Source organism: Chanos chanos, chromosome 6, assembly GCF_902362185.1.
Source record: "Chanos chanos chromosome 6, fChaCha1.1, whole genome shotgun sequence".
Lineage (NCBI taxonomy): Eukaryota > Metazoa > Chordata > Actinopteri > Gonorynchiformes > Chanidae > Chanos > Chanos chanos.
Window position 1 is genome coordinate 10,513,041 of NC_044500.1, and position 24,377 is coordinate 10,537,417.

Consider the following 24,377-nt stretch of genomic DNA (forward strand, 5'->3'; position numbering starts at 1 on the left):
TGTGGGGACTGGGGGAGAGAGGTGAGGTATTTCCAGCTCTTGGGGAGGGGGGGGAGGGGGGGGGGGAGAGGTTTGGCCATGCCAGCCTGGCTCCACGATGCAGCTTCCTTACAAAAACACTCCACAGGAAACCACTTCAAACAATCACATTCCGCACAGTGAAAGTTCCGCGCCACTCCTGTAACTTGGGAAAACCTCTCCCTTCCCTTGTAAGGGTTCTCTCTCTCTCTCTCTCTCTCTCTCTCTCTCCCTCTCTCACACTCTCTCACACACATCATACAGACTCGGTTCTACTAGAAGTCACTTGCTCAATCAGTTAATTGCTCGGCATTCATTGGAGCAACACACACGCATCACACATACTATTATCACTCTCTCTCTCTCTCTCTCTCTCTCTCTCTCTCCATACTCCTGACTCTGTGAGCCACCCTTTGACCATTTGGAGGACTGAATGGAGCTGGTTGACTCATGCTGCTGTTTGATGCACTGAATTGATGCGTAGTGTCCATTGAGCCAAAATGGCAGTTAAATGGGTTTAATGCAACTAAAGTGGATGAGTCGTTGTCCTGTATGCCACATTCAGAGATCTCCTAAGCAGGTTTTTTTTTTTTTTTTTTACGTCAGAGCCAAAAATGGAGTTTCATTAGTTGTAACTGGGACTCTGCTGAATGACACACATCTTCTGAGAAGTGTCTAATATGAGTCCCATTAACTCTCCCCCCCCTCTTTCTTATTAGATCCATATTTCTGCCTAACCGCTACGTCTGTTTATTATTTATACTTCAGAATTCGGGAAATGTTCACCGACGCAATTCGGCAGCCTCATGCTTGTTTCTTCCCGTAACCGGCCGCACATGTTTCTCTTCTCTCCGCGCCGCTCCGGTGACCCCGCACGACCCTCTCAGCTGCGTGTCCACAGGCCTCCGTGATTGGTCTGTCCACAGCTGTTTGGCTCCCTTTTAACCAATAAGGCCTGCCTGTGAGACAGCCCAGAACACATTGCTTTAATTTGCAATTGACTAACTCACGTGACTTTGTGTGTGCATATGTGTGTGTGGTGTGTGTGTGTGTGTGTGTGTGAGAGAGAGAGAGAGTTTGGGGGGTGGGGTGTGTGTGTCTGTGTGTGTGTGTGGGGGGGGGGGCTACTGTTGCCATGGCAACGCTGGTGAACCAATCCAGTTTAATGAAGAGAGAGAGAGAGAATGGGGAAAGCCCAAAGGCTAGCTTAGGCCTTTTAGCCAGCTCTCTATCTCTCACAGTATCGATTCATAAAATCCCCCTCTGGGAAGGGCTGTCTCTGTGTGGGCCACTTGTTCGTGGAAAAAAAGGCTGCCAATGTTGGCCGAAAAAAAAAAAAAAAAAAAAGAAAAGTGCATGAAAACAGCATGAGAACAAAAGGGCCTCAAGGTGAGGATTGGTCACTTCTGAAGTTGTCGTTTCTCCATTGATGCCCAAAAGGCACATGCCTCGAGCTTCCGGTAGTTTCTGAGTAAAAAGAGCCGTGTCCATACCACAGACGTCTGCATCATCCGCGCACACCCTTACACACTTCCTCATAAACCACACGCACAAACAAGTTTGCATTTCCATAGCTTTGGTTTCTCAGTTCTCGAATGCCGTTTTTTCAGTTCTGAAATTTGAACCCCAGAGGATTGTCGAGGGTGGTATCTGTGAAGCTCTTGTTGCTACACCTTTGTGAATCAACTCCACGTGGGGTTCACAGAGAAAGGAGGAGAAGGAGGAGAAGGATTGAGAAAGGAGATGAGTGATGGAGGAAAGCAAATGACAGTGACTTAAAAAAAAAAATAGGAGGAGGAATACGGGAGATCTTTATGACGAAGTGAATCTGGTCTTGTCGGAAGTGAAACCTTTACTAAGGTCACCTGGAGTCTACGCGTGGGAGTATCGGTTAAGGAAATATTTACAGGATTGGAACATATTAGTCAGTCACAGTTTTTCTTTAGAGAGAGATGGGGGGGGGGGGTTTAAAAAGAACTGGAGGAGAGAGAAGAGATGGTGAGAAATAAACAAAGATAATGATATAGCAAAGAGGGCCAAAAAAGCAATGGAAAAATGCGTCAGAGATGGAGGTCGTGATAGGCGGAGGGAGAATGAGAGTAAATAAAGTTTTCGGGATGAAATTTATTCTTTTTGTTTTGTTTTTTTTTGGGGGTTTGTTTTTTTGGTTTGTTAGGTTTTTTTTGGCAGCATTTTAGGATCAAGGTTAAAATTCCCAGTTTCCAGTCTGACCTAAACTCCCCCACAATATGTGAATAACCAGCGACAGCCTGCCCTGTAGCGTACTGTAGTCGTCCCAGTCGTCGTTTTCTGTGTGCTGTGTATCGCTTCTTGTTTTTCCCCCTCCCCCACACACCACACTCTATATGAATATGTCTTTACTATTGCCATGGAGACCACATAAGAGACTTTCTCTTAGGAAGTTAAGTCTTATTGGGTAGCATGCTCCCAACTCACACTGCAACACTCCCCCTTTACCCAGACCGGTCATGCGAACCGTATCCCGGGCCGTTACGACCACAACCCCTCTCGACCCCGCCCCTGCCTCTCCACCGTTTTTGGTGTCTTTGCGTCACCGCGGTGCAGTGACATAGCGTTGGAAGACTGCTCGCTGTGATTCTTTGCATAGTGTCACTTCTCTGAAATGGTGTAGGGAGCTAAGGTTACTTGGCGGATGGCGGTGAGTAGATATGCTAATACGCATGGCTGGTTTCTGTGGAACTTCTTGTTTAACTGGGATGAATTTGTATGTCGCTCTGCTTTGGCTCAAAGATTCTGCCCGGGGGCTTTTTGTTTTGTTTTGTTTCTCTCTGATGTAGGTGGTAATGTTTATGTATTACTCCTGAACACTCTGTGTGTGTGTATATGTGTGTGTGTGTGTGTGTGTGTGTGTATATATATATATATATATATATATATATATATACACACGTGTATGAATGAGACGCCCGAGGCTTGTTTTCCTACTCCACGATGGATCGCTCCTCCTGCCTTCATGTGAGGTTCTGGAAAGGACAAATCCCCAGGAATAGTTAGTTTACTCTGTAGTTCTTCAGGCAACGTCAGAGATTTGGGCCATGGTCCAAAGCCTCCTGCCCCCGTTCTCAGGGTCCATATATCACTTAGTGTTGACAGGAACATCTGGATGGGTTGACAGTCAATGGAGCTTGGAGCTTAGAGAGAAGGGGGGAGAGAGAGGGAGAGAGAGAGAGAGGGAGAGAGAGAGAGAGAGAGAGAGAGACAGAGAGAGAGAGAGAGAGACGGAGAGAGGGAGGGAGGGAGGGGGAGACAGAGAATCAAATGGAAAGTCATTTAGAAACGGGAAGAAATACAGAGACAAAAAAAAAAACAAAAAAAACAGGAGGGACGACCAGAAACAAACTGAGCTAAACAAACATCAGTCAATCCATCAAAGATACATAGGGAAGAAAGAAAAGAAGTGAAGTAAACAAGAACTGACAATAGCGTCTGACTCACTTACGATAGCTTCATCATGTGTCGAGCGCACTCACAGAGGCAGAGTACTAATTCAGCACCAGAGCTTCCTCAAAGGACAGCCTCTGAAAAGGGTGTTATCTGATATTTATGTGTGTGTGTGTGTGTGTGTGTGTATGTGTGTGAGTGTGTGTGAGAGAGAGAGAGAGAGAGAGAGAAATTAAAGGGAATTAGTTGTATAGGAGAGGAAGAGAGATTGGAATAAGCTTTTATATGAGCCGGCGAGGGAAGAGAAATTGATAAAAAAAAAAAAAACCTGCTGAGAGAAGTAAAATGGAAGGTTGTTTGCTTCATTATCCAGTTCTTTATGTGTATGTGTGCATTTAGGATATGAGACAGCCCAGGTGAGTCAAAACAGAATCTTCTGATCTTTTTTTTTTTTTTTTCTGTTCATGGGTTTTCCTGACCACATGTTGAAAGATTAGGCACTCACTTTTGTTGGAACTAAAAAAAAAAAAAAAAAACCCAAAAAAACAACCCTGCCTAAAAATTCTCATTAGTTCACCATATAAAGGCATTGCTAGCATTTTGAAACAACGACATGCAGCTGTTCTTCCCCCTAAAACATCAACAGGGAAAGTTAAGAGCCCCCGCATACTTCACGTAATGATACTTTTGAATATTTACAGTGGGCGATGTCCTTTTAATTATTTAGACAGTCGTTAGGTGTAAATCATCAGTCATGAGCAGATATTCACCTAAACACACTCAAACCCTGAACCAAAAACACTTTTGCACGGTGTTGCATAAAATTCTTAATGGAGTCAACTATGTTCGCCAAAAGAGGAAGCTTTTAGCGGAGTCAGTACGTGAAGGACATTGTATGGGACAGTTTGATTGTGTGAGAGTGTAGAGCAGTATAAACAACAATTAGTGGGAGATGGTGTTTTGATGAATTGGCTGTCTGTGGTGGATTCTACGCAGGTTTCAGTTTTGCAGCTCAGCAACTGTTATCTAAGAATCTATGTGTTTGTGTGTGTGTGTGTGTGTGTGTATGGGGTTGTATCCTAACCTGAGGCGATTTAATAAACAGAGGGATTTGGACTCTGTCCATGGCGCTACCGTGTTTAGTCTGTCAGCCAGAATGGTTTAGTCCTGTTGTGGCTTGAGAAGAACAGAATGGAGCACATCCACCAGCTCCGAAGCCAATTTCATGCTTAACGGGAAAGACTCTGCTAATCAGTTCGACTGCTGTTACACAAGTTCTTTGGATAATGTGTTTTCAGGGGTTTTTTTTTCTTGAAATTGCTGTTTTTTGGGGGGCAGTGGTGTGTTTGTGTGTGTGTGTGTGTGTATGTATGTATGTGCGTGCCTGTTTCATGTTGATTCAGTTGTTAGCATAGGCATGAAAAGATCTGAGTCAAACTGGTAAATAGTTCAGATGTTGAGTAATAGTTTCCCTCCATGTGAGGGTGTGATAGAAAACACTGTAACGCCATGACTCGGACATGCTGAAAGTCATTACACTGCAATCTGTCCCAGAGGGCACATTGGCCCCCTTATCTGCTTTGTGTGGAAGTTTGTGAGTGAATGTGTGTGTGTGTGTGTGTGTGTGTGTGTGTTAGAAAAAGATAATCTACCACAATGACCTAGAGGAGGTAAAGAAGAGTCACAGCTCCGTCTGTTGCTTTCTCTCTTTGTCTCTTCACCGCAACATTTCTTTCTGAGGTTTTTTCTGTGCGTCTCTCCACTGTGAGAACTGTTGAGAAAACACCCTCAAGGCAGCCATTATGGCTCTGGATTTGCTCTGAAGCCATCTGTTTTTTTGCCAAACTGAACCGTCCTATGTTCTTGATTTCCGAGTTGCTAAAATGATGCATCACTAACCATCTCACTCTCTGCCCCCCCCCCCCCCTTCCCCTTTCTGTTCTCTCTGTGCAGATGTCCAACTACAAGCGTGCAACTTTTGAGGAGGAGGAAGCAGCAGACATCCCAGCTGACGGAGCCCTCTCCCCAGACAGCGTGGAGGTCAGTATCCAGTCAGAGGTCACATGTTAGGGGAGGAAATGACAGAATATACATTATGTCATTTCCTGTGGATGTAGCAAGGTGGTACAACAATGTCAGGACAAACACAAACTTTCTTTCTTTCCTTTTTTTTTTTTTTTCCTCTTCTTTTGTTTTAAACTACTCCTACTGGTCTGGGCTGGTCCGCCGGCATATTGATGAGCCGTTGTGTAAAAAAATGTGTGGAATACATTACACATAGCTTACAGGATGATAAGCACTCTGAAATCATCCCTTCACTACACGCTTCCCCTTTTGTTAAGACCCAGCCTTTGGTCCAGCCCTTACTGTAAATCAGTGATGTCTAGGAGTAATAATTAATGACACAATGCAGCTAGAGGCATATAATTGTATTGAGAAATTACAGCCCTTGGACTGACAAACTAATTATAAGTTCCTCTTTGGATTCACAATAAATCCCACTTCCCCAAATGTGGACAGGCCTAGTGCCAAGTTGTCTCTGCAAAGAGGAAACATTGTGCAGTTTGTTGAGAATGACGACCGTCTCAGAAAGAGATAATAGCACTGAAATGGATGAACCAATCAAACGTCGGGACAATGCGATTCCTCAGAGAGCATGGCGTGTGTGTATGCTTCTGTTTATACGATATTGTGAGCATGCACAATACATCAGCTGGTCTCAGGAGATTCCCGTCAGCACCTTTTCAGCACTTTTCTCTTCCTGCGGGGTTTTATTTTACATTACCCCACCCAATTCGCCTGTCGGATGTATGGTAGCGTGCAGGTGTAGGAGAAATGGTGTCCTTCATAAAATGAGCCGGGTTTGGTGCCAACTGTGCATGTAATGTGACGTTGTTTACTATCGAACTATTTCCAGGAATATTATCACCGTCTACTCACCCCTCTCGGTCAAAATATGACTTACCGCCAGACAATACCTCCTTGAATTACCCCTGCGTTTTTTCCACGGGTGCTCCTAAGTGACATTTAGTAAGGAATCATTTTGCTCATCCATAATGGTCCAGTATTGTAATATTGCGTCAAACATGTCACGCGACACTACCTCAGTCGTCTGGATTTCAATTTTGCGTGTGAGCGCATGTGTTTAGTCTGTGAGAGTCCGCGGCGATACCCTAAGGAGAAGTGTCTGTGGTATTAAAAGTTCTTCTTACATTCCAAACACATCAACGCTCACGATAACGTAATCCGTCACACTTTGTACACTCTCTCTCTCTCGCTCTTTTTCTGGTATATCTGAACTAATACAGGTAGCGTTGGAAAACAAAATAAAATGCTTTAACAGCGGGTGGATTTGGATGGTGTCACTGGTTTTTATCTTGGTAGCAGATCCAAAAAAAAACGTAGCTACCATGTGTGTTTGAATCAACAATGTCAAAGTAGGAAGTCGGACATCTGGCCATTTGCATTCTTAATCTGTGAGATTTCTCCCTTTAGCACGCACAAGATTTCCTGAGCGTCGGCTAGGTCAGGGTATTAGCTTTTAAACAGTCTAGGAAAATGATGAACTAGGCTAATTAGAGCAAAATCAGGAACATTTGTAAGAATTGATTCGATGTTGGTTTGTAATCTGTACTCAGAATGCTTTTAAAAACACAAAGCCAGTCGAAAAACGTTGATTAACCGTGGAACAATGTACCTTTACAAACTGCTGCCATTCGTTTTATTTAAAGGAATGTGTTGTTTATATATCATCTCCACTGTTCTGTCTGCCTCTCTCTTTCCCTCAACCACTTTGTTACTGTAGAGTGCAAGACTCAGATGATCCATATGGAAACCTTTCACTCTTTCCGTTAAATGTGCAGTGCGTACTCTTGTGTTAATACAGGTGGGTTTTCGGAAGGGTGGGATCCAACTCTTTGGTCCTCTTGGACGGAGAACGCAGCTGGAAGTAGTCCTGGCTGGCTTACTCCTTGCCTCCCTCCTGGCCCTCTTTGGCTGTGCAGTCACGCTAGGGGTCCGTTACAACACAGGTGGGCCCACTTCACACACACACACACACACACACACACACACATCCAGCAATATATCCTTAAGAAGCTTCAGGCTGTTACCTTGATGGCCTCAGATAATTACATGATTTCATTATTATTAATGTTTTTTGTTTTTTTTTAACCCTCCATCATAACTCCTGTGAGGATGTACATGTAATAACGTCATGGAAGCCCTTTAAATAACGCAGTTGGTGTCTTCTGCCCATACACGTGTGTTGTTTTTTCCTGAGATGACTTAGGCGTGTGATCCTAGCAGTTCTGTACATAGTCATATTGAAGCTTATGTATAACCGTTAAAAGACAAACGGCACTACCTAACGTCAGTAGTGGATTGTGTGCTCGTTGTAAATCAAAGATGAGGCTTTAATTTATATGTTGTTGTTATTCCAGTGATATTTACTATGTATCTTCAGAAGACTGAAGATTGGTTTAATCCAGTAGTTTAGATGAGTGGACACCGCAGGTCTGCTGTGTACACACGTGTTTATGTTGTTCTCTAAAGGACAATAGAAACACCTGAAGCATTAAGACTTGCGAATATGCAGTGTAAATTTTTGAGGAAGCTAATATACGTGTGTGTGTGTGTGTGTGTGTGTGTGTGTGTATATATATACACATATATAAAAAAATTTTTTGTCTCACTTCAGATCCTGCACATAGCCTGTGTCTGACTGAAGCTTGCGTGACTGTGGCCAGTAAGATAGTGGAGGCTCTGGACCGTACCGTGGACCCCTGTCAGGATTTTTACCAGTATGCCTGCGGGGGCTGGATCCGCAAAAACCCCCTCCCCGACGGACGCTCCCGCTGGAGTACCTTCAATAGCATCTGGGACCAAAACCAGGCTGTGCTCAAACACCTACTGGGTGAGTGATAGACATAACACGCCCACCCACCCACCCACCAAGATTCATGATACGCTTGGAGAAGTTACTTTTTTTTTTTTTAAAGTGGTGTCTTGTGAACTCGCATAAAACGTGAAACTTTTTTTTTTTCTCTCTGAGTCCTGATGTGCCCCGCAGTTCTTCTCACATTCCACTCAGTGTTCTCTCTTTCCTTTTCCATTTTTCACTCCCTTCTGTCTGTCTCTCATTTCTCGCTGTCTATTCCTCCTTTTTTCTCTCTCTTTCTCTCTCTCTCTCTCTCTCTCTCTCTCTCTCTCTCTCACTACAGCGCTTCCATTATAAATGTAATGAATTCAGGCCCACACAGAGTGTTGGTAGCTGTTTTGCTCAAATGACACTCAATTACAGCAATTAGCAAACCGGTACATTTCTCTTCTGTCCTCTGCAGCTATGCCCAGACGACGCACAACCGTCAGCTCTCTCTCTCTCTCGCTCTCATACGAGGACGAAAAAAAAAAATTTCCGTTTCGTTTCGATCGTCTCAGCCGTACGCGTCGGCCGCGTGAGCGGGGCTTTGGCCGTGCTTGGGTCTGGTGGGGTTTTCGGGTTTTAATCCGTTCAGATTGGGATTATTAAGCGCTGTGTGAATGTGACTGTGATAAATACCTGGTTGGATACGGAGCGGACCGGGCTGAACGCTCCATTGAACATTAGATGAGAGCGTTCCCTAATGACCGACCGCCTGCGCCGAGTGTGTCAGAACCAACACACACAGACACACATACACATACGCACCCAAACCCCTCTAGCAAGACTATGGGCAGCAGAAGCAGTGAAGCATGGAGAGCGAGAGAGAGAGAGAGAGAGAGAAGGGAGGGGGCCGGTAGTTAACAATAAAAGACATGGAGGGAGAAAGAACGAGTGTGGAACAGAGAGGTGAGGTGAGGAGAAAGGGAAATGAGATACAGCTGAGAATTTGAGAAAAAGAGAGACAGAGAGAGAGACAGACAGAGAGAGAGTGGGAGAGAGAACAAGATTGGTTGAATTGGTTGAGAATTTGAGAAAAAGAAAGAGAGAGAGAGAGACAGAGAGAGTGGGAGAGAGAAATAGATTGGTTGCGCAAGCTGAATAGAAAAGAAAAATGACGAGAGAGGAAGACAGAGGATTTGCATGTCCGTGGGAGCACTAACGAAAACAAAACGTACCGTCTTCGCCTGTCCCCTTCCTGTACGGGGGGGGGGGGGGGACAGTAAGCATGACAGATGGACGTCTCACGCCCTTCTTCTCTTTGTGCTGATGCACCTGGTCGATCGCGCTCTGTTGCCAAACAAACACAGACGACAACAAGCAAAGCAGTTTTGAATTGCGCACGGTGGGCAGTTTGCCCGACACCAAAAAAAAAAATTAAAAAGAAAAAAAAAAAAGCTAAAAAGAAGAAGAAGAAAAAAAAGGTGGCCTCTTTGCAAAGGTGGCCTCTACGGAGCAGACCTGCTGACCGGTAATTGGACTGCCGCTGTGCGACTGGGAATTTATTGCTGGAATATTCCAGCCCCCTAGTCCCTTAATTTAATTATATTAGAGGAGATGGAGCCAGGGAGAGAGAGAGAGAGAGAGAGAGAGAAAGAGGTGTAGGGGTTGACGTTGAGGTTACTGTGTTCAGGCGACTGTCTGAGGTATGAACACGGTGCTTTTACAGTTGACTAAGCAAATGAATTACAGCGCATGCACTCTCTCTCTCTCTCTCTCTGCAGAGTAATTTATCTCTCTCTCTCTCTCTCCTCTGACGGCACAGGTCAGAGGGGTGTGTTACCCTGACAACGCCGTGTCAGTGATCGCCGGCCACGCCGGCGGGAGATGTTTGCATGTTTGTGTTTTTCGGTGTGTGACTTGTTTCTCTAAACATTTTATTTGTCCTTTGTTAGCCCCTTTCTTTTGTTCGTTCTTTGTCTCTTTTCTTTCTTTCTTTCTTTCTTTCTTTCTTTCTTTCTTTCTTTCTTTCTTTCTTTCTTTCTTTCTTTCTTTCCCTCCTTTTCTTCTTTCTTTCTTTTGTTCCTTCTTTGTTTCTTTCTTTCTGTCTTTTGCTCCCTCTTTCTTTCTGTCTTTCTTTTTTCTTTTCTTTCTCTCTCTGTCTCGGTTGGGAGGCCTGCTGTGTTTAGGAGGTGCTTTGGTTCGTGTAAATGGGGGCCGATGGAGTTAGAGTGGGTGGGGGTGAGTGGGTGGAGGTTGTTTGTTACTGGGCTCTGCACTTACCACACACATGCTAAAACGTAGGTCACACACACACTCTCTCTCTCCTGCTTTCTTTCTTTTTCTCTCTCTCTCTCACTCACTAACAGTGCTTCATACTGACCCTTTTGTTTTAGTCTCAAGGACGGGATAAACATGTAAGAGTTGCTCTTTGACCCCCTCACAGGCTTCTGTCAGCCTTTCATACCCACCCCCCCCCCCCTTTATTTTTTCCATCTCTGTGCTAATTGCTTATTCTGGACGCTTTCTGCAGAAATACACAATTTTTTTTTTTTTTAATTTTCTGAAAAACAAGGTTAGCAAAGACAGGGACAATACCTCTAGCTCTTTCGCGTCGGTCTCCTTCCGCCTGCCGGGAGTTGGCGCGTGTTTGAGGAGAAAGTGCTCCGGAGGCAAACGCGTCGAAGATATGTCTCTGTTGGATTTACCGGTTAAACAGGAGCTCTCCTGCTGTCTGTCTTCTGTCATTAAGGGCAGTAGAACAGTTCCTCTCTGGTTACAAAGCACATTAAAGAGACGGATAGCAGCCTTCTCTTCTCTCTTCCTTTAACCTCTGTCAGGCCGCTTCTCCTCTTGGCCTGTCACTCACTGTTATGGTGAGCGAGCGTAGAATTGTCAGGGACCAATCAGAGGTCATGGAACGGTACGTTTGCTGGGCCAGCTGTTGGAGCTCAGTTGACTATCCCATGACCCTTTGCTCCTTGTCAGGATTGTTTATTTGGAGGACACGATACCATATAAGGACCCTGCCCTTCTTCTTGCCCTCTTCACTCAATGACGTGTTTGTTTCTGTCCTGTTTCATGTCCTTCAAAGTTCTTGTACTCTCTCCCTCACTCTCTCTGTCTCTCTCTCCCCCTCTTGCTCCTTCTTGCTCCCCCCCACCCTTCACTGTGTCTCCCCAGTAATGGAATGTGCTTTCGTTTTCATGTCAAGTACACTTGTTGAAATGACAGTCAGTGCCCCCCCCCCCCCCCTCTCTCTCTCTCACTCTCTCTCTCTCTCTCTGTCAGTCTCCTCTTACTGTCTTTCTCACATTTTAACAACCACACAAGTCTTTCAGACTTTTTGTGTTTATGTTTAACATGATTAATTTAAAACAATGTTCGGCAGTCTCTTAAAACCCACTCTCCTCACTCAACCAGAGAATGGCACGTTCAACTCCAGCAGCGAGGCCGAGAGAAAGACTCAGTTGTACTACCTGTCCTGTCTGAATGAGCAGCGCATTGAGGAGCTTGGGGCCCAGCCACTTATTGACCTCATCGCTAAGGTACGTTTCCCTACAGCGCCCCTCTGAGCTGAGGAGGATAAATTACCCCCGTTGTTATCTCCTATCTTGTTGGAGGACAGAAACACTTAGAGAGAGATCCAGAAAATTGTTTTTTTTCTCCCCCATTCAACTGCCCCGTGTTGACTGAAGAACAAAAGGTGGGCAGACAATGATGGTATAAAGACACCACCGCGCTGAAACTGACGAGGAAGATGTTTCTTGGAATTTTCTCACAGCTTTACACTTTGTCATTGTCATTACATTATTGAAATTGAAGGGAAATGTAATAGCTAAGTCGAACGTTTCTCTCTTTTTTTTTTTAATGAGTGACATTTATAAAATGGGGTAACAAAATTTATCGCGTGAATAGCTTCATCTGTACCTTTCATTTCTAGCCCATTCTCACATAAAACTGGACAGTCGCCAGCCAACTGAAAGATTAATAGTTGCGCTCGCCGAAGGCTCGGTGGAGAAAAGAAATGCCAAGAAGAATTCTGTCTGTCTAGTTTACTGTCTAAGCTGCACACCGCTGTTTGTTATGGATGTGACAGACAGAGGAAAACAAAGGGATGGAGACCAAGCGTGATGGAGACGTCTTGTGCTCTCTTGCGTGCTCTCTCTCTCTCTCTCTCACTCTTTCACTCTCACTCTCTCTCTTTTTCGGGGGTGCGGGGGGGGGGGGGGGGGGGTTGTGGTTAGTTCAGGGAGATGGAGTGATTGAATGGAAAAGCTTGACTTGCTGTCAGGAGATTAAGTTTGTGTTTTTTTTTTTGAGGTGGCAGTACACTAAATTGACTGTGATATCCACTGTCATAACTAAATGGATTTGGGCTCTTGTTTTGAATTCTGAGTAGGATATATGCATGCATAATCTTGTCTGTTTTTCATATTCTTAGATAAACAGCCGTGAAAATCTTAAGACAAGCAGCATTCACACATTCATTATTGTTCTGATTGGAATGGAGACTGTTTATCTAGAAAACGTGTACTTTTAGAGAGACGCATGCGTGGTGCAACTCAGAGGCGAATACTTTCACTTTGGAAACTTTGAGAAACTGAATGTTCATCTGTCTGTCTGTCTGTCTCTCTCTCTCTTTCGTATTGGTGCCTTTAGACGGGGGGTTGGAACATCACCGAGCCTTGGGACAAAGACAATTTTATGGAGGTTCTGAAGACGGTGTCTGGTCCTTACAGAGCTCAGCCATTCTTTACCGTCGGGGTCAGCGTAGACCCAAAGAACTCCAACAGCAATGTCATTCAGGTCAGCATCTTACAATCTTCCTGGTGTTTACTGCATTCTGTACGGTAAACAGAATGAAGAAAACGCTGCCAAGATTAAAGATGGACGATTAAGATTACAAAACCTCGGAGACTGAAGTCAAAACAGAAAACATCTTTGATCAAAACATGTAGCGGTTCCCAGAGCTTTAAAAGAGATTGGCTTTTTGAGGACAGATTGAGTCACTGTCTTAAGGGCTCCCTAAAAATCTTTCATGAGGGAAATTTGGATGTACTGCACTTCTGAACCTATACATCGTGGAAGGCCTGAACAATTGTTGTGCTGTATTGAATGGCTTTTTATTCATTTTTTTACGCCACTGAATAGTCTTTTGGATTAAATTGAATGGATCTTGTCCCGTATTGTTCCTGACCGTGTGTGTGTGTGTGTGTGTGTGTGTTTGCTCACCTGTTTACTCTCCCTGATTAGGTTGACCAGTCAGGTCTTTTCCTGCCTTCCCGGGACTATTACCTCAATAAGACGGCCAATGAGAAGGTAGGGTTACGTTTGTCTGTTCTCAGGGCATCTAGCTGGGGGTAGAGGCCCACTGTGGGGTGAGGTGGGTGGGGGTTGTGGAGGGGAAGGTGGGTGGGGGCGATTGGTCTTCACTGAGCATCAAATGCCTTTGCTTTATCTGTGTGCAACACTTGACTGCAGTCCTGTGCTTTCAACGTGTAGCAGTATTTGATGTGATGAAATAAATTTCTCCATCTTTTTAAATACTTTAACCAACACAGTGGTTTGAGTTGGAATTGACTGTGGATACAAAGCATGACCCATACCAATGAGACAGACGTTAACACATCTCAAAAGACGGCTCATTTTCTAAATAGTGTTATCTTGAACCCCAGTAAAACAGAAACCATCGGCAACCACCCTGACAAAATATGCCAATTTGACACCTCATGTCTTCACTCCCATTAAATAACTTCCATACATTTAATGAAAATCCACTGGGGGAAGAGATTGCGTGTCTGTAAGAGGAAGTTTTTGTGCCGTGTTTGTGTTCAGGTTCTGAAGGCCTACCTGGAGTACATGGTGGAGCTGGGCCTTCTCTTGGGTGGAGATAAGAACTCCACTCAGAGTCAGATGCAGCAGATTCTGGACTTTGAGACGGCGCTGGCTAACATCACTGTGCCTCAGGATGAACGCAGGGATGAGGAGAAGATCTACCATAAGATAACCATCGCTGAGCTGCAGGTGTGTGTGTGTGTGTGTGTGTGTGTGTGTATATATATATATATATATGAAGAGAAAGAAAAAAATAAGGTGTATTAGTATTTGCTCTCCAACAAAATAACTGTATCTACAAATGATTTGTGTGTGTACGTATGTGTGTGTGTGTGTGTGTATGAAGAGAAAGAAAAAAATAAGGTGTATTAGTATTTGCTCTCCAACAAAATAACTGTATCTACAAATGATTTGTGTGTGTACGTATGTGTGTGTGTGTGTGTAAAGAGAAAGAAAAAATAAGGTGTATTAGTATTCGCTCTCCAACCAGATAACTATCTACAAATGATTTGTGTGTGTGCGTGTGTGTGTGTGTGTGTGTGACATGGCAAGGGCAAGTGCTTGGGGAACACTCAATCAGAACAGCATACCAGTGGCTCAGTCTAGATGAAAAAAAAAAATGTTCCCCCAATCCTAACACTACCCCATGGGGAGGGGCAGCCACTTTCTTTGTTTTCTTTCGTCCCTCTGTGTTATTCACACCTTTTGTCTCCCCCCCCCCCCTTTTTTTTTTTTGGTAATGATTTGGAGGAGAAATTCTGTTGCGTTTACCCTGCTTTCAGAACCCTTTTGTTTTGTGAAGGCTCATGCAATTGCCAGGGCAACCGTTGCTAAGAGACACCTTTTTTGCTGCTTCTCCTGGGTAGCCGTAGAGCTACATGGAGATGGAGATGACAGAGCGAGAGAGAGAGAGAGAGTGAGTGAGTGAGTGTGTTGACGGTGGATGAGTTGTTCGCTCTGTGGTTAAATTACCTCGTCTCTCTCTCTCTCTGTGTGTGTGTGTGTGTGTGTGTGTATGGAGATTATTGTGCTGGTCAGAAAAGGCTTCGGCCTCTTAAGGTCAGAGTGAATCCACATCATTGTGCTCTTTTCTGTGAGGAACAAAGGTTCCTCTGAAGAACAAGGTGCCCTGTGTTGGCAGCTTTGCTGTGGGTAGCCATTCTGTGTGTGTACCTACCCGCCGAGGCGCCATGGAGAAAGTTTGGAGTGTATAGATCTAGGCTTTAGTGAGATCCATTGGGCAGTTTTATCAGAAACAGAGAGAGCTCTGACAAAGGCCCTTTTTTGACGCGACCTTGAAGTGTCTTTAATACGTTTGAAATGCCGTAAAAACGAAAAGAAATCCGTCGTCTTTGAGGGCGTCCTGAAACGTTTCGTAAACGTATCTTTTTTCCTTTCTCTTTGAGAGTGCAATTTTATCATTTTGTAATATTCTCACTGTTTTTTTTTTGTTTTTAGCTCGTAATATTTGCAGCAAAGCCTTCGTAATTACTCTCTCCTGCATTCTCACAATCTATCGAGTCCTCATTAAACGCTACTAAACTTTTGTATTTTTAGCCCAGAGTTCTTCACTCCTACAATATTGCACACTATTCAAGCGCCGAGTAGTTTGGTAATGACATTAAACCAGAATAGTAGTTCTGCTCCTCTCATAAATAATAAAACAGGACGATAGCACTAAGATAACACTGAATTATTTTTTTTTTCCACTTTTCCTTTTTCCACACTGTTCGCTCCTGTGTTTCAGACGAATCTGCACGTCTCCCTCAGAACTTAAGCATGGGGTTCTGCTTCAGTTCGGCGCTTTAAAAACAGCCCTCTTGATGTGGGCTCATGAAAATCATTTTGAAAAGAAAGAGGGATTTATTTTTGTCTCCCTATCTTTGTTTCTCTCTCTCTCGCTTTCTTTCTCTCTGTTTCTCTGCTTTTCGATCTCCCTCTGTCTGGCTCCCATGGCAGGAGTGCTTGGGCTGTGTGGGAGGTTGGGGGGGGGGTGCTTGAGGATGGTTTGGATGGGGGTATGAGGGTACGGCGCTGGTGGCTGGGGGGGGGGGGGGGTCGTTTAAGTTAAGATTAAGGCTTTAGTTTTAAACCCCTTCCCCAGAGGCAGAGCAGCTGGAATTGCATTGCGGCTGATGGAATGCAAACATGCAGGTTTTATTGTGTCTTTTTCCGTACTTTGGGAAAGTACAGAACCCTGTCTGTGTGTGTGTGTGTGTGTGTGTGTGTGTGTGTGTGTGTGTGTGAGAGAGAGCGAGAGAGAGAGAGAGGGAGAGGGAGAGAAAGAGAAATGAGCAGAATTCATCTTTCTTTTCATTTTGTGTAGAACGAGAGGAGATTTTAAAAAGGTCACCAGCTCCACTTCAGAGCAGCTGCGATGAAATAAAGTGTTAAAATTGGGCGTGATTACGTTACATTAGCTTCATTTCTAATGCTGCTCTTAAAAGAAAAAAAATAGAGGTTTTCTCAGGAAACTGCATTTAGCTCTATTCTCAAAAAAGAACTCCATGGAATATTCATGCATTTGGCAGATATGAGCAACAGTACCATTCTCTCCTCACTGCCTTGAGGACTGAGAGAGAGAGAGAATGTGTGTGTGTGTGTGTGCGCGTGTGTGCGTGTGTGTGTGTTTGAGTGTGAGGTGAGATTTGAAAGATGAACAGTGCCTGCTTCCCTCTCTCCTCATTATTCACCCGCTGATTGTGTTTTAATGCCATGCCTCATTACAGAGCGATTTTATACATCTGAAAGCTTAAGGCGCAAACTGTTACATATAGTCCTTATCATTGCTACAGCGCTTTCATATTACAACATTTCATTTCAGCTAAAATGTGCTTAATTGCAGAATCCACTCACGTAACATACAGACCTCGTGAGGTATCATGTAAAGTATTGGGGAAATATGTGGTTTGTGTAGTGACTGATGTCATCCTTCATGTTTCGCCCTTCCTCCCGATTCCTCCTTCCAGTTGCTGGCCCCGGCCATTGATTGGCTGGACTACCTGAACGCGGTGCTGTCTCCGCTGGAGCTGAACGACACTGAGCCTGTGGTGGTGTACGCCAAAGAGTACCTCCAGCAGGTCTCCGACCTCATCAACAAAACCGACCGCAGGTACGCCCGCCCCCCCCCCCCCCCCCCCCCCCCCCCCCCCGGGTGGGACACCGCCGTCTCCACGGCAACAAGCCCAAAAGAACGTTCCACTCTGCTGGTTTGTTTACGTCGTGCTCCGTCTCTTTTCTCTCTCTCTCTCTCTCTCCCCCTCTCTCTCTCTCTCTCCCTCTCCCTCTCCCCCTCTCTCTTTCTATCTCTCTCCCTCTCCCCCCCCCCCCCCCCTCTCTCTCTCTATCTCTCTCTCTCCCCCCCTCTCTCTTTCTCTCTCTCTCTCTCCCCCTCTCTCTCTCTCTCTCTCTCCACCCCTCTCCCCCTCTCTCTCTCTCTCTCTCCCTCTCCCCCTCTCTTTCTATCTCTCTCTCTCTCCCTCTCCCCCTCTCTTTCTGTCTCTCTATCTCTTTCTCGATCTGCTTGTCTTTGTGTTACTGTCCTATGCGTAGTGGAATGTATTTATGTTTTCATGTCTCTATACTGTTCCTCTCTTGTCCTGCGTTTTAAACCTTTCACTCCCTCTTTCGTGCTCTCTCCTCTTTTCCCCCTCAGTTTACTTAATAACTACATGATGTGGAATCTGGTTCAGAAGGGTGCCTCCAGTCTAGACCAGCGCTTTGAGAATGCCCAAGACAAGCTACTGGAGAGTCTTTACGGCACCAAGAAGGTGTGTGTGTGGGTGTGTGTGTACGTACATTGTGTTGTTTTGCGACTTGTCTTTTCCATGCAACCAAACTCATGGGATCCTGTGCATTTTTCTGCACTAAATAAAAAGTGAATAGTCATGCACTCAGCAGTTCACCACAAATGAATGTAGTAGATGTCCTGAGAGAAACCTCTAACCAAAGCAGCCTGCTATAGGAGCTCAGCTCTGTTATTTTACCCGGCATAGACTTACTGTGTAAACAGCAGTAACTCTCTTTTTCAGGGGGTGTATTTTTTTTTTTTTTTTTTTTGCTGGATGTCAAGATGGGTGTCATTCATTTTTCATTTTTCATTTTTTTTTAAAAAAAAATATTTTCTTTGTAAATTGCTACCGCACCATTGGGTTTTGTTCTGGATCAAACTTGGATTCTAAATTCTCTGTGTGTGTGCGTGTGTGTGTGGGCGTGTTTTCGTGTGCGTGTGTGTGTGTTTGCTTGTGTGTGTGTGTGTGTGTGTGTGTGTGTGTGTGTGTGTGGGCGTGTTTTCGTGTGCGTGTGCGTGTGTTTGCTTGTGTGTGTCTGTGTGTGTTTTAACACAGTCCTGTACTCCACGGTGGCAGACCTGCATTGGTAACACAGATGACACACTGGGCTTTGCACTGGGCGCTCTCTTCGTCAAAGCCACGTTCGACAAACAGAGCAAGGAGATAGTGAGTTACACTGACTCCCCCCTCATCGCCCCCCCCCTCAGAACAGTCAAACGAAGAGCAATATTAGCTGCCTAGCTACACCACTTGTGTTTGGTCATGTTCTTTTTTTTTTTCTTTCTTCTTCTATAACTGATATACAATTAATGTTAAAGTGTTTTTAAGCTCCTTGTGTCTTAAGTTTGCTGACTAAATAGAGTTGACGTATTTTGTAGATGCTGTTGGTTTGTGGCCAGTTTTGGTGACTAGGGTAAAACCACGCATGATATAGTTTTCTGCTTTCCACGTCAAGCGTGCCTGCCATGCTTTAGATAAGAGTACTAGGCAGTCAGATAGCGTGAGTTAAGCAGCGTCCCTAAGGTATAGTCATAAAATCAGCAAATATACTTAAAGTATTACTTTAGGGTTTACTGCAGGTTCATTGTGCTATGAGAGGATATTTCAGGTGTGGTTGTGGTTTATTATATTGACTGTCAATATTTGGCACTAATTCCGTGTGGAGCTAAATAAATCACACGGCCTCATCTTCTGTGTATTTAAATGGTTATAACAATCGCTCTATGCTAATGTTATTTTTTCCAAGGAATCAGTGAAGTAATATTCCACAGAGACGTATCTATTTGAATGTGACGTTAAATACTGACACTTGTGATATGCAATAAAAAGGGATTAAGAGTTATAGGCAAGTAATATGGTACTTGCCTGCCACCCTGTGGTCAGTTTGTGTAATGCATGTTAACTGAACACAATACCTGCTCTCCGTCTCACAGGCAGAGGGAATGATCAATGAGATTCGCACGGCTTTTAAGGATGCCCTGGACAACCTCAGCTGGATGGATAAAGAAACCAGACAGGCAGCTAAGGACAAGGTCAGAAAAAAATCTATCCCTCATTCGTGTCTCGTTCTGTGCTGAGAAGAATCAAATACAGATTTGACCTAAAGCTTGAGAACCTGTTTTCACTGAAGACAGAAACTGATGATTAAAGTGAACTGAAGTTCTATTATGACAGTTATCATGACATAGCGGTGAAGCATATGGAAGGCTTAGACATAGTTTTTCAGGGCTTAGGCGGTGTCATAACCTGCCCGTGCTCTCGTAGGCGGATGCCATCTACGACATGATTGGCTTTCCTGACTTCATTTTGGATTCCAAAGAACTTGACGACGTCTATGATGGTGTAAGTGACTTGATTCTACCTTTCACATTCATCCTTTCTCGTCCTGCTGTCAAACACATCAGCCGTACTTCACACGCCGAACAGAGACGGTTGAGTTTAGAACCTTTACTCACAACATTAACTGGGTCGTTTTTCTAACCGCAGTACGAAGTTTCAGAGGACAACTTCTTCCAGAACATGCTCAACTTCTACAACTTCTCAGCTCGAGTAATGGCAGACCAGCTTCGCAAGTCACCCAACAGAGACCAGTGAGTCCCTCACAGTTCTCACCGACACATTGATCAGTTTTGTTCAGCATTAGTTACTAACTTTCTTATTACTGATTTTTGTGTGTTGTCTTGGTCCGTGTACACCCACGTGCCTGTTCTGGAGTACATGTAGGAGTGCACCGTGTACTGAATATGTTTGTTTGCTGTCTGCCTTTGTGCTTCAGGTGGAGTATGACGCCTCCGACGGTTAATGCGTACTACATGCCAACCAAAAATGGCATTGTCTTTCCTGCGGGCATCCTGCAGGCTCCATTCTATGCCCAGGATCACCCCAAGTGAGTGGCAAACACTCTCTCTCTCTCTCTCTCTCTCTCTCTCTTTCTTTCAGAGTGTGTGTGTGTGTATGCATTTGTTGGTGTCTGTGACTGTGGTAATCACGGGTTTGTTGCGGTGTGTTTTGCAGAGCGTTGAACTTTGGAGGCATAGGAGTGGTAATGGGACATGAGCTCACGCATGCCTTCGATGACCAGGGTAAGTACACACACACACACACACATGCACGCACACACACATGCATACACACACGCACACACACACACACACACACACACATACACACACATGCGCACACACGCGCACACACGCACACACAGACACACGGATCCCCTGAGTAAAAGATGTGTTATGTTTTGTATTATTAACAGGCAGAGAGTATGATAAAGACGGCAACCTGCGCCCGTGGTGGCAGAATTCCTCTGTGGAGGCTTTTAAGAATCGGACTGAATGTATGGTGGAGCAGTACAGTCAATACACCATAAACGGCGAACACATAAACGGCAAACAGACGCTCGGAGAAAACATAGCGGACAACGGGGGCCTGAAGGCCGCCTATCACGTAAGCCTCTTTTTTGCGGATCGTTTGTTCGTTGGAAACTCCGTATCACACATCTAGTCACGTCTTTCGGCCCAGGATACAAGATTATTCAAAACACACAGTCACAATTACATCAGCTGTCAAAGGTCAGTACGTCAGACGGGATAATTCAGCCGGAACCATTCAAGGGGCCATTTTCAGGTGTTTTAGCTCAAGACAAAGTAATAACAGTTTTTCCTCTGATAGTGACTGATAGAAATGCAGTAATACAGTTAAAGCGATAAACACAGTTCGCTTCCTCTGGTGTTATCATCACTATGGACGGTCCCTGTGTGTTTGCGTCCTCAGGCGTATAAGTCGTGGGGACAGAGGAACGGAGAGGAAAAGAGACTGCCTGCTGTCAATCTCACCAACGACCAGCTTTTCTTCGTGGGCTTTGCGCAGGTCTGTCACTGTAGCTGTTTCTCGTAAAGGCCTTAGCAGTGTGTAACGTATTAGCAAGTGACTGAAAATTGCTTGAAGAGTAATGATGTTCTGAGGACGTAATGATGTTCTGTCGTGTTTTCTTATTTATCGTCATATGTCTTTATGTGTATTATCGTCTGAAGAGCAATGAGTCGTGGAGTATAATGCGCCTCTGTGTTTAACGCCCAGGTGTGGTGTTCGGTGCGTACCCCGGAGAGCGCCCACGAGGGACTGATGACCGATCCGCACAGTCCCCCCAAGTACCGCGTCATCGGCACCCTGTCCAACTCGCCGGATTTCGCCGAACACTTCCGCTGCCCCAAGGGCTCGCCCATGAATTCGGGCCACCGCTGCGAGGTGTGGTAGGGGGGTGGGGGCCAGGACCTGACAGAACCCAGGACCCAGCAGCTTGGCTTGCACAGACACAGTCAGAGAATCAGATGGCCTGCCCTCTCTGCCCCCCCCCCCCCCCAATCCTTAAGCACTGGACTTCATTTTAGTTCTCTTCTTTTTTTTTTTTAAATTGATGCTGGATTTTTTTTTTTTTGGGAGGGTATAGGGGAAAAATAGAGTGCAAAACAGGACGGAGAGAGGGTGTCTGCTATATTTGTGTTCCCTCACCCCCCTTTAACGCTCTCTCTCCCTCTCTCTCTCTCTCTCTCTCTCTCTCTCTCTTTCTCTCTTTCTCTACCGCCACACCAGCGCACACTGGCTTGTCTTATTTATTATTTGCTGAACTGATGAAGGGACGATGGGGGTTCGATTTCCCCCGGCCCTTGTATGATGCTTTTGTGTTTTTCTGTGCTTAATGCCCTGTTTACAATAAGCCTGGACAAACAGATGCTTGGCACCTGAGGAATAGAAGACAACCTCTGTGATGTCACAGGAAGCATTCCCCACCCCCCCACCACCTCTCTGCGTCCTCACAGGAAGTTTCAAACTGTCTCTGTGACCTCACAGGAAGTACTAAGCCTCCATTATGACCTCACGGGAAGTGTTTAACTGCTTCTGCGACCCCCCACAGGAAGAGCTTGCTGTGCGACCTTGTAAGGAAGCCCTTGCCTGTTTCCAGTGTACAGACACAGTCTCTATTTACTCATTCACCTTGTGTATTTTGATCATTGGCATATTCTGATGTTGACAAAGTTGAAATGAGAGGCTCATTTTAAACTGCCTTTTGCCAAAGACTAACTTTATTTTTGGTTTCTAGTGTTTCGTTTGTTGGGTGTTAAGTTTATCTGTGTGTTTTGTGGAGACTCTTTGCTCCGGAAACATTCCCACATTGTGTGAATTCCATTGATATGAGATGTTAACTTGCGACGCGGGTTGAGAGATGGCAAGCTAAGTATACTGGTGTGTGTGTGTGTGTGTGTGTTTGTGTGTGTGTGTGCGTGAGTGTGACAGTATTTCAAGGGAGGTTGTTGCAATGTTACATCCAAGATTGTGTTAAACTAATTGATGTCAAGTCTACTGAAGTGATGTCACACATATGTTCCAAAAAAAAAAGATAGAGAGAGAGACGTCAAAATGATGGATTCACTTTTTTATCCCTTCCCTCTCCTCTCTGTTGATAATCTGTTTCAGGCTGTGATTGTGGAACTGCGCTGATGAGAATGATAATAGGGTTGTGATTTGCCAATGTAACGCCAGCCAGCGCTGAACTATGACTGCTGCTGTGTACAGCTCCCATCTGTGGTCTTCTAACGTACTGTGGAATAAAAAAAAAACAGAAAAGAAAAAAAAAACAAATTACTTCCAGAAGGTTCCAGTAGGTTTCTGTTCCGCTGAAGTGAAGTGGAGTGAAATGAGATATTTTAAGTCTCGTTCTCTAGTTTTTAGGGATTAATAGCTCTCTCACTTCCTTTCTCTTCTCTCTGCCATGTACCTGTACACGAAAAACCACCTCCGCAGGCTGCTCTCCTTTACGCTTGTTTTATAATCTTTTTGGAAAACTTTTCTTGTCTTGACCCTTTAATCGGTGTTTGTTCATACACATTCCTACAACCTAATATGTGACAAAATTCAGCTGACTTTCTGCTATGTTACACTAAGCAGAATATAGAACTACTTTAGCTGAAAGCCAGGATCAGTACTTTGATATTTTCAACCACTTTGCTGCCATGTGGTCAGATAACATAATGACGTTGGTTGACCTGTGTTGAATAAAGAAGTAAGTCTTAACTGCGGTCTTGACTATGGCCACCGTTTCAGTATTCTTTTTGTAGAAAACAAAGCCACAAATAGTGATTTCTATATAACTGGCTGCATCAAGCAACAACACTGAATAACCTTTTTAGCCTCACTGTCTGACCCCTGAAATGAATGTCCTTTAGAGGGGCAAAGTCGGTTGACTCAGTGTAGGTGTGAAGAAGGACATGGTCCAACAGCAGAGCTAACGTCTGCCTTTGCCTGTATAAGCTTACACATACATTTTTATGGTGGGGTGGAAACTGAGGAGAATCCTTTCAGATAGTAGACTTGGTTCCTAGTCTGCACACAGTACCTGTTTGCTGCCATCCACTGGTCTATTCTTGTCATAGCAACTTCATTTTCCCCGCCAGTCGTTTGCTGTGAGTCCCGCCTTCGGTTATGAAGACTCGTGGGTTCAGTTTTGTTCGGTGACAGTTGACTGAAGTTTAGTAACTTACCACACCCTCTGTTGTCTTTCACAATTTTGAGATTATTTCCTCTCTGTTGTAATTAAATGTTCTGTCATCCTGCTCCTAGTGAAAAGACTGAACAACTTTAGCAGAGCAGTGTTCTTCGGTTATCGGTTTTGGTGAGGCATTAGAGTCTAGCCTTAAATGCTTACAGAGCGAATTAAAGAACTGTTGACATATTTAAAGTGCAAACAAAGAAAAAAAAGAAAGAAACTTGAAAGTGTGAAAAAAGCCTTTAAACAGATGATGAATTCCATGAAGTGTTCTGTCTGTAGACTGATGTGCTGCGTACCGGTTTCCTTTTGACGTTCACGCTCTCATTACAATCACACGACACGGAACCATGAAGGACTCCTGCACTGAGACCTTGAAAACTGTCTCTCATTGGTCCTGAGA

The 24,377-nt window shown here is 44.6% G+C and overlaps 1 protein-coding gene across 1 annotated transcript; it reads left to right on the forward strand.

Annotated features, from left to right (window-relative positions):
- Nucleotides 1-5,364: 5,364 nt before the first annotated feature.
- ece2b (endothelin converting enzyme 2b) lies at nt 5,365-21,742 on the forward strand (the record flags this gene model as incomplete). The annotated part of the gene is made up of 18 exons (XM_030777406.1): nt 5,365-5,481; nt 7,328-7,472; nt 8,141-8,356; nt 11,726-11,850; nt 12,965-13,111; nt 13,559-13,624; nt 14,141-14,329; nt 17,110-17,252; nt 17,796-17,910; nt 18,487-18,597; nt 19,365-19,463; nt 19,696-19,773; nt 19,918-20,021; nt 20,207-20,317; nt 20,446-20,513; nt 20,687-20,877; nt 21,205-21,300; nt 21,511-21,742. Coding segments are annotated over 18 exons (2,298 nt in total), but the record flags the coding sequence as incomplete, so codon positions are not given.
- Nucleotides 21,743-24,377: the final 2,635 nt, after the last annotated feature.